At 39.4% G+C, this 16,211-nt stretch overlaps 2 protein-coding genes across 3 annotated transcripts in view; one reads left to right on the forward strand and one right to left on the reverse strand.

Moving 5' to 3' along the window:
- ZDHHC13 (zinc finger DHHC-type palmitoyltransferase 13) overlaps window positions 1–16,211 on the forward strand; it is a 35,914-nt gene that overhangs the window by 16,278 nt on the left and 3,425 nt on the right. The window contains exons 18-19 of one of the 2 annotated variants that reach the window (XR_005952941.1): window positions 5,711–5,824; window positions 15,152–15,224. Coding sequence is in view for 1 of the 2 variants with exons in the window: in XM_041408017.1 (XP_041263951.1) it covers window positions 5,711–5,757 (47 nt within the window). In the remaining variant the exon portion in view is untranslated. Of the gene's footprint in view, window positions 1–5,710; window positions 5,862–15,151; window positions 15,225–16,211 lie in introns of those variants that run through there. The other variant, XM_041408017.1, reaches the window with a different exon arrangement.
- On the reverse strand, window positions 13–13,891 carry CSRP3 (cysteine and glycine rich protein 3). Its single transcript, XM_041408020.1, has 6 exons — window positions 13,784–13,891; window positions 7,669–7,799; window positions 3,857–4,025; window positions 2,359–2,494; window positions 1,802–1,895; window positions 13–693 (listed from the first exon to the last, which is right to left on the reverse strand). The coding sequence occupies exons 2-6, from the start codon at window positions 7,778–7,780 to the stop codon at window positions 614–616; spliced, it is 591 nt and encodes a 196-aa protein (XP_041263954.1). The 5' UTR covers window positions 7,781–7,799; window positions 13,784–13,891; the 3' UTR covers window positions 13–613.

The raw sequence follows: 16,211 nt of genomic DNA on the forward strand, positions 1-16,211 counted from the left end.
TACAAATAGAAATAATGTGAAGCAGTAAGTACTTTATTGTAGCTTGAAAACAGAAAAAACTTATAACACTGTATCCTGAGAAAATGTTGGGTTTTTTAGAAATACCTCCCTCAGAGAAAGAGAATTTCAAATCCTTTTTAATTGTCTCAAAGCAAATAACATCTACTTGTTCTAACACAATTGCCAGCATAATCAAAACTCAGCTAGGAGACTGGTGGAAATACAGACAGGTTAACATTGTGAAAAAAAGAAAATACAATCTAACTGGGAACACCTGGACCCTTCGCTCCAGAAGGTATCCCTATCATAATGGGGCACTATGAGTCTAAAATTCCAGTCTAAAATGTGACCAAGTACTAGTTTATGAAGCAATAATGTTCCATGAGGTTCCTTGTCTATATACTAGACACAAACATAAGTCTAGTTTTATCATTGTACCTTTATAATCTACTCTAAGAATTTCTTAAGATACAACTCACAGATTTTTTTCTGCAAGGAGGAAAATCTTAATCAAATGCCCTAGGTACTTAGCAATATGTGTTGTTTAATGTTTTACTTGACAGCTATCACTTGGTGTCCTCAACAGCAGTTTGAGTCTTGCATTTATTTCTTCTCATTCACACTCTTTCTTCTCCACTTGAGTGAGGCCACCAAACCCAATTCCTTTGGGACCAAAGTTTTTTGCATAGCAAACTGCAAAAGAAGGAGTGGGAGGTAAATGGTACTCTGAAGGCTCTCAGAGGTAAATGTCTTTTGGTTTTCATTTTTAAATTACTATCAAATATAAGTTGATAAAAAGGAAGGAAATCTGAAATAGTGTATTTCCCATAAGCTTATCCAGTTCTTAATAGTGAAACTGGTATTAGATATTTGAATTACACAGAAGTTGGATCTGATGATCTCAAAGGAAGTTAAGAAATTATATATATTTTTTTTAGATCTAAGTAATATTTTCATTAAAGCTACTTCTCTGTCTAAAAATGCTCAGTAAAACTTGGTCTGATGAGTAGTACAGAGTAAGCCAGAGATTTTCAAGAAGAACTGGAGCATAATCCGGAAACTATTGATGGGCATTTAAGTAATTCCATTTGAACTCTATATTGGTTAATGTGTGCATTGTTGTTTATCACAAGTCTGCTAAGTGGTAATGGTGAGTATATTTCTCCAAATATGCCAATTTGATCCACTTATGGTTGACAGACTGTACCCAAAGTCACAGACCTCCAGTATTCTTTTTTTTAGGGCTCTCCGTAAAGTTTAGCTTTGTATATAAAAGCTTCACATACTTTTTTTCCCCTTAAGCTATTTCTAGGAGTCAAGTGAAGTCTGTGAAATTTGTGAATCTGAGAAGAACATCTCGATGTGTAATTTACCATTTTTGCATTATCTTCTGCGATACCAATGCAGTGGAAATATCTTCAAAACTTTATTGGCAAGAATTCTGATTTGGAGGACCAAAGATCTATATCTTTGTGGATTTTTTTTTTTTAGTGAGTGAGACTGTGCAGGTACAAGAGCCTGCCCAGCAGATATGGCTAGTGGTCTGTTAGAAGGTCTGGCAGATTTGAGAAGTTGTCCCACCTGTAGAAAAATTATAGCTTTAAAATTTAAATGTTAATAGTAGAAGCTGCAACTGCAGTGTTACCACAGCTCTTTGCTTTCAGAAGGTTGTTTAAAAAAGACAAAAGTGAAATTTCCTGGGGGTGTTAAGCGTACAGCAAGGTAAATCACAATGGCAATCTCTAAAGAGACTAACTTTAGATTGACTCTGTAGCGCAATTCAGCTCTCTGCAACTCTCACCTTTACAGTAGAGCTCTCCATCCTTGTCTGTAACGTTTGTGGATTCTAAACTCTTCCCACAAATGGCGCAGCGGAAGCAGGTCTTGTGCCAAGGCTGAGCAAGGGGAGACAATTCATTGTGTGGCACAGAAAGCGCACAGACAGCAGGTACAAGAAACAAAGAAGTACTGCTTTGTGTGGTGTGGAAAGGTTAAAATTCATTTGTAGATCTTGTGGCTTCCATTTTTAGTCAGTCTGGGTCAGCTTTTTTTCAGTTACATTGTCTAATATATCTTCAATTGCCACTACACATAAATGTTTATAAATATACCCAGAGATGGAAGAAGAGCCGGCTTGTACAGTAATCTGTGCTTGGTCCTCAAACATTAGTAAGAAGGAAAAGATTGAAAAATATTTACAAAAAGTACAAGATTTTAAACCTGTTGAAGCAATTTGCAAATTCATCCTCGTGTTTTCTTTATGAATGAAAATTTAAATTATCGAGGACCTCTTAGCTATAGTTTCTCACCATTATAAAATGGTGGGGTTTTTTTCCTAGTAATGAAGTCACTACTTACTTTTCCTCCTCCCATGATCTTTTCTGCAGCATACACTGATTTGCCACAACGGGGACATTTATCCACATCTACCACCTTTTTGGCAAACTTTGAAGCATTAGTTGGTGTTGAGGGGCGAGCAGGCTTTGGTGACCCCCTAAAACAGAAGTTTTTAAAGCTGCTTAAAAATGTTATCTTCTTTTTAAAAAGGATTTAATTATTTTTTAGTAAGGCATAAAAAATACTAAATTGCTCATCTCTGACATGCAAAAGGGGATAAAAAAGGAAGAAAATCAAAGTATTATATTGAATTCTGTGTTGTATGATTGAGAAGCTGGTACTGTAATTTCTGATATTACCTGTTCTGGGCTAAATACATGGAGCTGGCAGCAGCTACATGCACAAAAGGTTGTATTTAATGAAAATTGAAATAAAAACCAATTTTCTCTCATTGAGAGGCAACAGGGAAAATACAAGGAAAAGATGTCTCTAGTCTTTGTAACTGGTTGTTTGCTGGTACTCATCAAACTGAAAATAAAAATACAGGTTTTGCATGCCGTAGTTTCATTAGGCAGTGAAACATTTGGACAGGGAATTGGGGTTCTTGCCTGGCCTAGGGTCAAAAGGACATAAGAAAAGTAGCTTTGTTTTTTAGTTCTGGACTTCATGCTTTAAATCTTTGTGCATAAAGCCTTTCACAGAATGATTTCTGAATTATCAGATAGTTGGACTGAAACAGGTCATTTTATCCATAGGATGCAATAGTTTTGAGTGCAGAACTCTGCCCGTAATGGATTTGTATGGTACAAGGAGCTACAGTTAAATACATTGTTTAAGGTTTTATTTCCTGCACAGCATATTGGTTAATTAGTTTCTTTATAGTAGACCCCCAGAAGGAAGAAGAAACATCGTTGATTTAGAAATGTGCGACTTTGAGAAATGCAGGAAAATCCTATAAAAATGAACTGTCAGAGCTAATTATGTGCTTTTGGAAGATGGTATCCCATTAGAATTTCTTTGTTCAAACACATTCTCAATGTGTTTTTAAGTGTTATTAGAACCACAGGGAGGATTTAGAAATGTTATTTCCCCCATTGAGAGAAGCGCTAACAGTATGGGGTATTGTGATTATTTCTCTAAGAGTAAAACATTAACTGTATTTTAGCCTCTAACAGGAAAAAAAAAAAAAATCTTTTTCTATGGTTAATGTGACTTTACCACTGTGCTACAAATGGCAGATTACAATTGCAGTGAATATTTACATGTGTGGTGGCATATAAAGGCTGCCTCTGCAGAATAATTGCCTATTGAAGGAGGGTAAAATTTGTAAAGCAGGCTTAAAGAGACTGAGCATCATTAAAAACTGTGAATTACAGTGTCCATGGAAGGAAAGGGTGTAGGAAAGTCTGCTCTGCTCCTTATGCTAGATGATGTATGGAAATAGAATGAAATATATAAAACACCCTGGTAAGAGACAAGTAGGACCAGAAGAAGGAGTTGTCACTGGGGTTTGACTCACTGCTGCAGGTTCAAGCCCAGGTGGTCTCCGGTGTCAGTGCTGAGGCATCCAGCCCCTTGTCCAAAGCCAACCCCTTTGGGGCCATATTTTCTCCCATAACAGGTTTTGCAGTAGATTTCAGATTCATGAGCTGCTACTGTGGTGCTGTCCAGAGCCTTCCTGCAAGCCACTGAAAACAGAGAGAGAAAGGCACATATCGGCATTTGCCTTTTCATATTTGAATTTATGTGGTTTAAAATAACAGCAATTAGTATTTCTTTTTGTTTAGCTTTAAAAATGTGGGGAAAGGAGCCAGTCAGTATAAACTTGTCAGTATAAAACTTGATTGAGCTGTTCCTGAAGTAAGGGGCATGTACATGTGTGTGCACATGGCCTGTTCTTTTGCCACTCTGAAGTTAACCTGTAACCCCAGGGAAATTTAGATTGTGAAGAATAAAATGCACTTGAGATTGAAATTGGGCATCCTGAACTCCCAGACCTTAAAAAAGCGGGGAAAGAAGGTTGTAGGGACAATGATCTGGGCTTTTCAGAATACTTGCTCTGAGTCTGCGGTGGTTTTCTCAGCTCAGCCCAGGTTGTTTTGACATGATTTATTTCTGAGAGAGGGTTTAACATCGACTCCTGTCTGGAGTCAGACAGGACATGTTGGGGTTTTTTTATGATTATTTGTTTGTTGGAGCTGTGGCACTAAGGCAAAGCAAGTGTCAGCTCTGTCAGACTTCCTCCAGGATGACAGGAATGCGGCTGTAGCCATTCACAAATAGAGCTCTTACAAATCGTCTTTGGTACAGAGAACTACAATTAGCTTAGCTCACTAGCAGACTTTTGGACAGAAGGTGTCATAGGAATGCCCAGCTTTCATCAGGGAATACAAATACAAATTTTGTCCTCTACAGCACTACTAATAATGAATGGGAAAAAAAGATAGTAGCTACACTCCTCACTACTTAATAAGGAGTGTATGCCTGTGTCTGCTGCACCACTTGGGGAACTCAGTGTGATACAGCCTCCACCCCACAGAGAGAGAGAGGAAGATGTTTCCATTCAGAGTCTCTCTTGAAAACCAGGATTTTGCAGTATGCTAAAAAATTACTATTTCAATACTTCTTACAAACTGTTCATTGTTCAACAGTGGTTGATTAGAAGTGGGGAAAAAAAATACGCAAAATCTTTCTCTCCAGGTTCCTTAGAACAAATGCTTACCCTGCAGAGGGCATTCCAGTCATGGGCTATTGATAGCTTGGAACACAAAGTTGCTGAGTTCATGTATGCAACAGAAAGCTGTGAAATACAGAAGTATTGAAAGTGGCCGGAAGTGCAAGATCTGGAGGAGCTACCTGGGTGTTTGATTAGCCCCTTTCCCCCATGTTTACTTTAAATGTCCTCCTCTGAATCCAATTGATCCACTGCAGGGAATTTACACCCTGGAACCTCTGCAGCTTTAATTATAGACTCCTAGAATGGTTTGAGTTGGAAGGGACTTAAAAGATCATGCAGTTCCAAGCCCCAGACCAGGCTGCTGTTAAGGGGCAGTGTAAATAGTTATACATCCCCAGCTCTCTGGTTATCTTTGTGGCTTTCCTACTCCCTGTATTGCATGGAGGGAGAAATAATTTGCAAAGACCTTTATAGTTAACAGAAGTAAAATGAGGCACTTCTGTACTGCACTCTTGCTTTGAGATGATAATTGTATTTGCTAAGGGAGTTAAGGGATTATGGAAACTCTAGCAGTAAATAAAGTGTTTCTATTTCTGGTGCCTTAGGGATAGGGTATCAATTCACCACGACAGATGGAGCAAAAGCCCTTGAAGTGCTATTGTTGAAATAACTTTGAGACCTGTCATCTGCCAACAGATCCTGTTCTCCCGCTGGTGCTGAGGAGATCCAGGTTGATGGCATGAGATCCTGCCAAATGTCCATCACAGCTGCTCTTTGGATAAAAGCTGTCAGTGAAACGTCAGTCTGCAGGTAAACAGGAGTCTCACAGGAAGAAGGGATTGCTGGAAACAAATTGTTCTCTTGCAATACTTGTTGGGGAAAACTATGGAGCAGAGAGAGAGTGTTGTAAATAATTTAGCTTGTCTGATTCTCCCAGTTTTAACAGGTTGCTTTGAGTTGTTTACAGTTCTGCTGAAATTGAACTCTTTGGTCAAAAAATACAGATGTGCTTTAGGTACCTGGTCAAATATGTGAAATAAAGGATCTATTTGAAATAGTTTTATATAGAAATATACAAAAGTGCAGCTAAATTAACTGTTTACATGCCTGAGTTTAGGCTGGGGAGAATTGGTTTCCTTCTGTTGAGAAATGAAATCTTATAAATAGTTCATAGAAAGGCCCGTGAATGTGATACATGATCCTGAGGCATCCAGAGCTGCTGAATAGTGTATGTGAATCATGGGGGAAAGTAAAGCCAATTAACATACCTTTCATATACCAACTGGGCAACTTAGATGCATCTTCCAGTTTTGACCTTAAGCATATTTCTGATGGGAATACTATTTTTAGTATCTAACCTATTAATAATTAATTCAGACTTAAAACAAGGGGCATATAAAGGAACATTAAAAACAAACAAACAAAACCCACAACAAAATACACCACCAACCGACCAAGAAAAGCCTCCCAACAAACCAAATATTTGATAGAGCTAATGAATGTAAGTTGTTTATCATCAATCACTAAAAGAAAATAAAGAAAATAATTCAGTTGTACTAAGAATGAAGACTACACTTGAGAAATATTCATAACTATGCTCTATTAGGGCAGATCTTTATTTTTATTTACTATTTATTGTTATAGGCAGAACATGGAAGCATTAGGAAAGTTTTAGTTGAGACTGAGATTTTTCTTTTACCATTCTGTAAGAATTGGCTGAAGGTTGTCAGTTAACTGGAAATTTTTTGAGGGAATCCTTTCTTTCTTAGTGGCCTTTTAGGCGTCACTAAAAGGATCATTTGGACTTTTAGCCATCACTTTTAGGGCACTTGGAGAAAGGCAAAGACAGCTCAGGTGAGTCCTTTGGTCTTATTCTTCAAAGAGTTGCTCTGTATCAGCTAAGCATGTAAAATTAGTCTGATGCCTCTAAATAAGAAGTCTGGGAGTTGTACTGCAAAGGTACCAATCCCAAGTATTCTCTGCAAGATAAACTCTTCAGCTATCTTTAGTTCTTAGCAAATTGTTTGCTCTCTCCCTCTCCACAAAGGGCAAACAGAGCTGAATTGGTACCTTCTCTCTGAATTTTTATTTTTTTTACAAATTTCTGCCTCTTGTACAGAGAAAGCAAAATTCCTGGAAGTCAAACATCACAGAGGAGCATGGAGGGAAAGAGTAAGCGAAATGTGACTACATGAAGTATGGGAAGGAGGCTGAAGTCCATGCAGAGTGTTGGTGGGAGGTTTTGATGACACCAGGGTCTTTCAGCTTTTCGGTGTGAAACAAATTAATGTCAGGATTCATTGTGAAAGTAATCATCTACTAAAAGTAAAGAAGTAATCATCCTTCTGTCTGATGAGTGTTGTTTAGTTCTGCTGGGCTTTTTAACCTGGAGCAAACCTGTGGTATGACACACTGTGGGACAGAAGGAAGGGTGTCCTGGAGATGGACTTAGATAGAGTGATTCTGCAGCTCCTTCATGTCTCCATCTCATGTTTGAACAAAGAAAAGCCAGGAGCCCAAGAGGCAGATTGCTCCAGGTAAAAGGCAGCAAAACTGCCTGCCAAGTAATACAAAAATAAATGTTCTGGCTTTAAAGGAAGAGTTATACAGAGCTATGGGGGTGCTGTGATGTTAAATCATTCAGCCCAGCTTACTGCAGAGGAAGCACGACTTGTGGAAACTCCTTCCATTGCACTGGATTTCCTCAGCATGGTACACTGTCTTTTCACAGGCCCCACACTTGGCTCCTCCTCCCCAGTTTGGCATCCTTATCTGAAGGGTTAACCTAGGAAAACAAATTACATAAACAAATGCAACAGCAAGTGTGAATTCTTTTAAATGGAACAGCTTGACTTAAAAAAAATCTTTTCCTCCCTCTCCCATCAACTGCTACTGCATACTTGCAATATACTTCATGCCTCTGTGGTAGCAGAAGTGAGGGTACTACCTTGGTGCTTTGGGGACAGGGACAGTCTAAATCCCTGTGATTCTCTCATAAAAAAGGATATTCCTTAGCTTGGTATATTGTGATGGTAAATATGTGAAATGATTGTGAGGTATTTCATTGAAAAGGTGCTAGGATCACTCAACCCTCTTCTGGAAAAGAGGATCTAGGGTTTGTTTTCCATCAAATAGTCGTTTTCTTTCGACACTGTCCTTTCCTTTACTCCAACATAACCTTTTCTGAGTTCCTCATGAAACAGCCACAAGATCTCTGCTGCGCAGCCATTGTAAAGTAATAATGGACAGGTTCCTGAGGTGCTTAAGGTATTGGGGTTTTTTCTTTGTCAATTGCTTTTAAAATCTAAACATCAGAGAAAAAAAGGAGCCATGGTTTCTGTTCCAGTTCTTGCTATTCCAGTTAGCACTGGAGTGCCTTGCCCAAGGTCACACAGGAGGGCAGTAGCCCAGCCGAGGTCTCCTGATGTCAGGCTGAGTACTTTTCCCTGTGATTGTGCCGTCACACACCTGGAACAACCCCAGCCCCCAGTCTGCCCTTCTGTTTTCTTGTTTGAGTCATCATTTCTGGAAAGACTGGGATGTCATCTTGTCGTCTGTGTACTGAATTATCAGGTTATTCCAAGCTCCTGGCATGGGCCTTCCTCCTTCTTCTTGGAAAACTAGTCACCTTCTTATTATAGTTATTTTGAAGCCTGCTTGTGCTGTTTGTGTTTGATTGAATTCACCAAAAGGTACTGTTAACTAACAGATGGATTTTGAAGGCTGAATCATGCCTGCTATCTGAGAATTTTCTTCTGAGGTGAGGTGATAGAGAGAGGGGAATTTGTCACAGCACTGATGTAACAGACCTGGTATTTTCAATAAGTTGCATTTTAGACTAACATTTTGCTATGTGTTTACATTGGACTAATGTCCTGTGCTTATCATCATCTCAGTGCCTTTGCACTTTAATCTTCTGAATTTCAGAATGAAATGAACAATGTCTACATGCCAACTCTGCACCCTGAGGGGAATCCTTTCTGACAGCTAAGACCAAAAATCCTGCAGTGATATGAAAGAATTGTCTGTCCAGCAAAAGGAAGGGACACACACTCAGACAATAGCACTGGAGACATGGCAATGGGGCAAGTTTTGCAGTCTGTGTTTGATAACTGTGCAGATACCTGCATATCCAAACATCTCTGCCTTACCACAGCAGTTATTAGCACATCCTTAACCCTGTGTAATTAAATAGTCACTGTTGTGACTGCTACCTTCACTAGACAGCGTACCTGTCATCCTCATGCAAGGTCCACCCTCTCCTCCTCTTTGTGAGGCTGATTTCTGCTCAGCTGAACACCCTCCCCAGCTCAGCCAGCCCAGCCTTAGCCTTCTGCTGTCACACAGCAGCAGCATCATTAATCTCTTCCAGACCCTCCCAGCTCTCTTGAGAGGCTGCTCAGGAGCAGAACTGCTCTGGCAGTTCCAAAACAGTAATGGTGCAGAAAGGAAATGAAAACTCACCTTTCTTCTAACTCTGTTTATCTGTAATGCAGTAAGTGAGAAGCAAAAAAAAAAAAAAAAAAAAAAAAAAACCAAACCAAAAAAAAAAAAACCAAAAAACCACAAAACCAAAAACTGATGTAGCTGAAATAAGAAGCAAAACTACCTGGGCACAATGAACAGATGATGAATTTGATCTCTCTCACTCAGTGAAGCCTTCTCTGAACAGCCCTGTTAAATTGGTTTTTCAATTTCTTTTAAATGTGAGATAAAGGAACAGAAAGGAATCTTTCATGTAGGTAAAATCTTATTATCACTCTGCTATTCTATATTTTCTTCTGTTTTTAAAGTACTTTTGTATTGGTGCCATTTTTTCTTTCTCTTATGAAAACATATTCAAGTGATGCCTCAAACATTTTAAAAGAAGGAAGAGCAACTATGGATAAAAGTCAGTTTTCTGACATTTCCTTGAAAATTAAAATGAGATTTTTGTGTCTACAGTGTTCCGTTTCAAATCAGGTTTCCAATGGAATCCCTTCCCAGCTGAGACAGCACTGACAGCTGGCTGGGAGGAGAGTGGTTTGTACCTCTGGTCTCTGTAAAGCTGCTTCCTCTCTCTTAGGTCTCCTCAAAGGCACACCAAGCCTCCAAAACTGTGGCAGCAAGGATAGTTGTTGAAGGCAACTCCAATTAACATCATCAGCTGAAGGGGAAAAAATAATCTCTGAAAAAGTCTGATAAAGTGTGATAGTGAACCTTGTGCTGTCAAGGGCTGTGGTTAAAGCTCTTAGAAGGATCATTGTTCCTGAGGCTAATTATAGTAACATGACTGGGCATGCATACACATTTTCCATGGTTTTTTTGGCATCACCTGATGAGAAGCTGTAGGAGAAAGAAGAAAGGCATGGCAGAAATATTTCTGTAAGGATACTGGTGTAAGAATAGCAGTGCATGCCATGATGTCTATGCTGGCTGGAGGAACAGCTGGATGAGGTACCCAGGCACATCTGTGCTCTTCCTGTCCGGGCTTTTCTTATCCCTCTGGAGCTGATTGGCCATCCCTGGGGATGCTGCCTTTGCAGCAGGGTCACATGAGAAGGTAATCTCCACAGGGGGTGTGGCACTCATAGTTTTGTACTCATCTAAATTATACAGTGGATAAAGCTCCATCCTTTCAATAGAAATAGAACTTGGTCTGCCATTTGTCATCAGAAAAAAAATAAATCCAAAGTCTCCACTTCCCATCATTTCATTGGGTGTCAGTGTCTAAATCCCCATGAAATTCCTTGAACTTTGTTGTCTTAATCTGGTTAGCTTTTCATATCTGCTCATCACATGGTACTTGTTATATTCTGGTGATCTAGTGGGAAGTGGAGCAGACTGATCCTAAAGGTAAGGAATGTGTGACGCAGAAACTTCTGAGTGTTAGTTGCGATGTGTGGGCACTCAGGGTGCTGTTAAGCCGGAGGAATGTTCTTGGGCTTGCTCAAATGCTATTCAGCAGCTTTTGTCATTCTTCAGAGTGTAGCTTCTATATGGAGCAGAATTTATACATAGATATGCAGCCAAGGATTCATGCCTCCCATTAATTAGAGCTTGTATCACTACTTTGTAGGGTGGGCTTGGAGCAAGGAAGCCTTTGGAGTGTTGATGTGCTCTCATAGGCATGAAAACATTGTGAGCTGTCTTCTTTTGGGCTGTTAGTCGTACTGTCCAAATCTGGGTGTCACATCACTGCTACAGAGGGTCTCTCTCTAATCAAAGTGCCATTGATAAGGATAAAATCCAAAAATGTATTTTGATCCATTGATCTAAATGGGTGGTGGATGCAGTATGGGCCTGATGAAATGTGGAGTAGTAAAAGGCAGTGCTAATGCCTGACTGTGCTGCAGGTGAAAAATGTAATTAATTAATGGATTAATTGGAATTCATTCTGGTGCTCCCTTGCTAAACACAAAGTTTTCCCTTCTATATGCTCATGCATTTGACAGTCTAGAGCTCAGGTCTTATCTGAATGGACTGCAGAGTTATGTATTGTGTGGCTGGCAGGGTTATCTCTTTGCCACATGTGCTGCAGGGTGGCTTTGAAGGGGATAAACAGAATGGGGAATATTGGTCTTTGTGACCACTGGCAGTAGAAGTGCTGAGTGGGGAGTGGCGTGCCTTGCATCTCTCTGCATTTTAGTCCCAGCTAAGCTGCTTGGTCTAGACTCAGAGGATAAGAAAACTGATTTCTTGATTCCTTACCTAACAATAACAAGCAATAATAATACAAATAATATAATATAGTGATAATAGAAATAATATATAATCTACAATATAATATACTATATAGTATATAATATCTAAATATATAATAAAAATAAATATTATATATTATATAGTGTAAATAATATATCATAATATTATAAAACTCACACATCGCTGTCTACATTGAAATGCAAAGTATCAAGGCCATATTTGAAATTCATTTCACTGCTGAAGTCTGTGGGAATGCCAGTGCAGCCAGAACTTCACTCTGGTATCTAATCACAGTTCTGCTGTGACCTGTCCTGTGACCACCATGACTCATTTGACCATCCTTAGTGGTACTCACCCCAGCAGCACTGTGGGGATAACAAGATATGTCTTCCTTTATACAATAGCAATAAAATGCTGGTGTGATTTTTCTCTGCAACTAACACTCACAGTGAGGTTTTCTTTTGATGTGTCTGTATTTGAGATGCCACTGCATCTTGAACAGCCTGGAGGTGTGTCTGTCAAAATCCAGCCCCTTGTGCTTCTCCCTCAGCAGGAGAGATTCACAACAGAGGGAAGGCTTGTGTTTGAAGACAGCTCATTTGATGGAGATGTGATCTTGTTATGTGTTTATAATCATATTTCTGATATTCCAATGCATTCAGTGGGCTGTGGCTACAGGTGAATTTTATTAGCCAGTGTCATACATTGAGCTTCCACCATAATATCATAATAACCAGCATTTTCCCCTTACATGTGCAGTAAAGCATCACAGAAGAGGTCAAGCTATGGGAACTTCAAAACTGGAAAGTAAATCTTGATTTTTCCTTGGCACTGGTCACACTAAGTTACACGTGGCACTTTGAAACAAAACATTTTAACCGACTTGATATGAAGCACATGTGCATTGCTGAGAGCTGATTGCGCCACATTCCCTTGATTTCATCTCTGTTCTTCCACTTTTTCTATTATTTTCTAGCCTAGTGATGCCACATTTCCTTTGAAACTTCCTTGATGCACACTTTTGCAGAAATTTAAGATTACATCTCCAAAAAATACAGTATCTGCTGCCAGAATAAGGTACTTCATTCTGACTTAGAAACCAAACCACACCCCACATTCACATGCTTGTACATTCACACTCATAGTTCAGTCTGATCCATGTGGCTGTGGAAAGCTGCATCCTGCTGTACAAATGACCCATTCCATTTTCCAGGCCTAATCCTGGGCTATCAGCTTTCACTATTCCTTCCACGCGATCCTTCTCTAAATCCTTATCTCTACACTAAATTCTTTAATGCCAGGTAAAACTGCTACAGACTTTGAAATAGCACTGTGATGACTACGACACAGAATTATTTTATATACATGCATGGCTTTATTCTCTGAAATAATTTTACCTTTAGGCAGAAAATTTTTCATAGTAAAAATTAATATGTTTTTTTTTTTTTTTTTTTTTTTTTTTTTTTTTTTTTTTTTTTTTTTTTTTTTTTTTCTGAAGATTTGACCAATCATGCTCTCTTAGAATGCTTGAATGATGGATTTGGGAATAATTCTTTCATCCTGAATTCTTAGCTAGCCATTTCTTGTCAAGTCTGCAGAGAAGTTTTCCACTTTTTGATATGAAACCAACTGGTCTCCAACATTAAATATTTTGAAGATTTTGGGGGATTTGTTTTGGTTTCTTACTTCTAGGATACCATTATAAAAGCACAAAAATTTGTATGCTGTGTATGTGCGCTTTCTAATGACTGACTGTTTGCAGACACATAATTCTGTAGCTTTGTAATGAAATTTTTAAACATTCTGAAACTTCTGTTATCAAGTCTTGCCTAGTCCAAATGAGTGTCTCTAATGAGGATCCCCCCAGCCCTGCTCTTGCAACACCAGTAGCTACTTGCCTCGCTGAGCCAGAAGACTCTCTCTTTCTACTGGCTACTCCAAACCTAAAACACTGCTCTGTAGGACTCATATTTCATGCTATACCTATGTGGTTTTCTTTGTCAGGCAACAAACTGCTTCTATCATCTGTTAGAAATAAAAAAATACCCAAACCCTTTTTGGCAGAACCCATGGGACTCAACTCACCGGAGTTGCTTGAATTTTCTCCTTCTTTTCTTGGGTCTCAAAGGGTTTGAACAGGAGGGGTTCCTGCTCTCTTTAAATGCAGTGACCACTTCTGCCAGCCCTACAAGCTGGGAGGGGAGGGGAGGGTAGTGAGAGTTTCAGGGATCTGAGCAATGCCATTGCTATCACCAAGCTGAAAATAACCTCTGACAAAAGCCTGGCATTTTGTTCCCTTATGTCTGCTTGTGAGTAGGTGGACAACAATGCAGCCCCTCAGATTACACCTAAAGGACACTCCTGACTGCAGCCTAACAAATAAAAAATAAAGATTAAAGTTTTATAGTTTCTCTACTGCATTGCTTAAATGTGAATCATAAAATAACAATTCTTGAAATGACGATCTTGTTATTAATGGTCACATTGCCAAAAGTAATTTACCAAAATAACCGTTAAAAATAATAATACATCAAAACTTGTTTGTAGCACCTCCAGGAAAACAACAGTTTTAAACTAAATAGCATTTCATTCTGCAGTTCATGGTTTGATAGATGCAAATGGTTTGTCTTCTAGGATACAGAAGATTATGCTTTTACCTCAAATCTTTCATTTTTACTGTTTTTTAGGCATTAAAGTGGGTAGATAATATCTATAATATTTAGCCTGTGTAATTATTGCAATTACCTTTGCAATGCCTGAATGAGCCCCTTAGGAAATGGATGAGGCTGCAGATGTATTAGAGATATGGGCAGTAAAGTATGAACTTTTTTACAGGGCTTTATTTTAAGGGCTTTAAAGGTTTAGAAGCTAATTCTCATTTTTCTAAGCAGATGCCTGGACTTTGCTGTGTATGAAAGGGCCCATCCCAGTGGTTAAACACCAGAAATCTCAAGCTGAAAGTCTCAACTTGGGGACTTTCATGGAAACACAAGAAAATTAGATGCCAAACCCACATTAGACTTTAGGATTTAGGGGTCTGTTAGCTGAGGCTGCTAAGAAAACTCTTAGGAACCTATAAATCTGTTTGCTGTTGAGTCTGGCAGATTGTATCATGCAGAGACAGGTCCTTGGTGCAAAACTGAAGGACTATTTCTTTCCTGAGCAGAGGAGCTAGACACCATCTCTTCTGGGTCATTGTCCCCAGTTAGTTAATGGAACTATTCTATATCAGATAAAGCCAAATGCAGAGTAGACAGTGCAGTGTGTGGTATGAGGGTTCCTTGTAAGAGGGCAGCAAGGAGGGGTTAGGGCAGGCCTGAACTCCCTCTTGGAATACATGGGAAGCACTGAGAAGCTTCTTAAATCTTTGTGTTTGCGCCCTTGGTGACTTACATTAGGACCCCGACATTTGAGATGGATGAATCTTCTGTAATGTTCACTCATATTTTATAGATCATGTACTTGGATGGATTTGCACCATAACCAACTGCAGGGAACTCTGTGAAGACAGTTTTTGCCCCAAAATGTAAGTATTTTTCCTTTGGTTTTGGCAGAGAATTTAAGGGAAAACTGCAGGTGATGAACTTTTAGTTTTCCCAGTGTTGGGTGCTGCCTAATTTCTGTGCTGCTGTGTGCCCCTGTAAGGATTGTTGAAAAGCTCTTTACAGCTCCAAGGAACAGCTAGATCTATACAGGTTACTTGGGATTACCTATCATTCCAGGTCAACTGTGGTTAGCAGGATCTGGGATTGGAAGAAAAGACTCAAGATACGCAACTGGAATTGCATATGCATGAACTGGAGTGAGAAAGTAGTTTTCTATAAATCAGTGGAAGGGATTAAAAAACCCTGCCCCAAGAGCTGGAACACAGCAACTCCAAAGTGAAGCCAGCCTGGGGAGCAGAGGGACTTCCCCAGAGCAGATCAGGCACTCAGGGCACCTTCCAGGGGAGGTGAGGCAAGGTGGGGAGAGCAGTGAGCTGGGCTGTCAGAGACAAACGCAGGTCTGCTGGGGCAGGAGACCCTTGGAGCTGAGAAAGCAGCAGCTTTTCAGCCTCCAAAACCAGCACACAGGAAGAAAAGTGCTCATGAAAAAGCAACTGCAGTGTGTCAGGAGCCAAGGGACACAGAAATTCAGAAAATATGCTCAGCTTTCCCAGCACCATGTGTGACAAGACCATTTCACTAAGCCCAGTTACTGTAGTTTCTTAGTCTGTCAGCTGTGGTGCTCAAAAATGAAAGGGGTGTTCCACTGAGCAATGCAAGTTTCTAAAACCTTTGCCTTTATATTTCCAGAATGAAGCTGATAGCAGATGTAAGGAAGATCAGTTATCTCGTTAGAAAAGAAAAATCTACTCAGTGCTCTAGTGAGAATTTTCCCTCTTCCAGCTTTTATTCTTCTTTCCCCCTCATTTAGAAATGAAATTTCAATAGTGAAATATTCTGTCAGGTGTATTTTGTCTTAGAACTTTGCACTATTAAAGAACAGATGACTTTGTTTTACTGTGGTAGCT

Source organism: Onychostruthus taczanowskii, unplaced genomic scaffold (genome assembly GCF_017590055.1).
Source record: "Onychostruthus taczanowskii isolate IOZ18803 unplaced genomic scaffold, ASM1759005v1 scaffold288, whole genome shotgun sequence".
NCBI lineage: Eukaryota > Metazoa > Chordata > Aves > Passeriformes > Passeridae > Onychostruthus > Onychostruthus taczanowskii.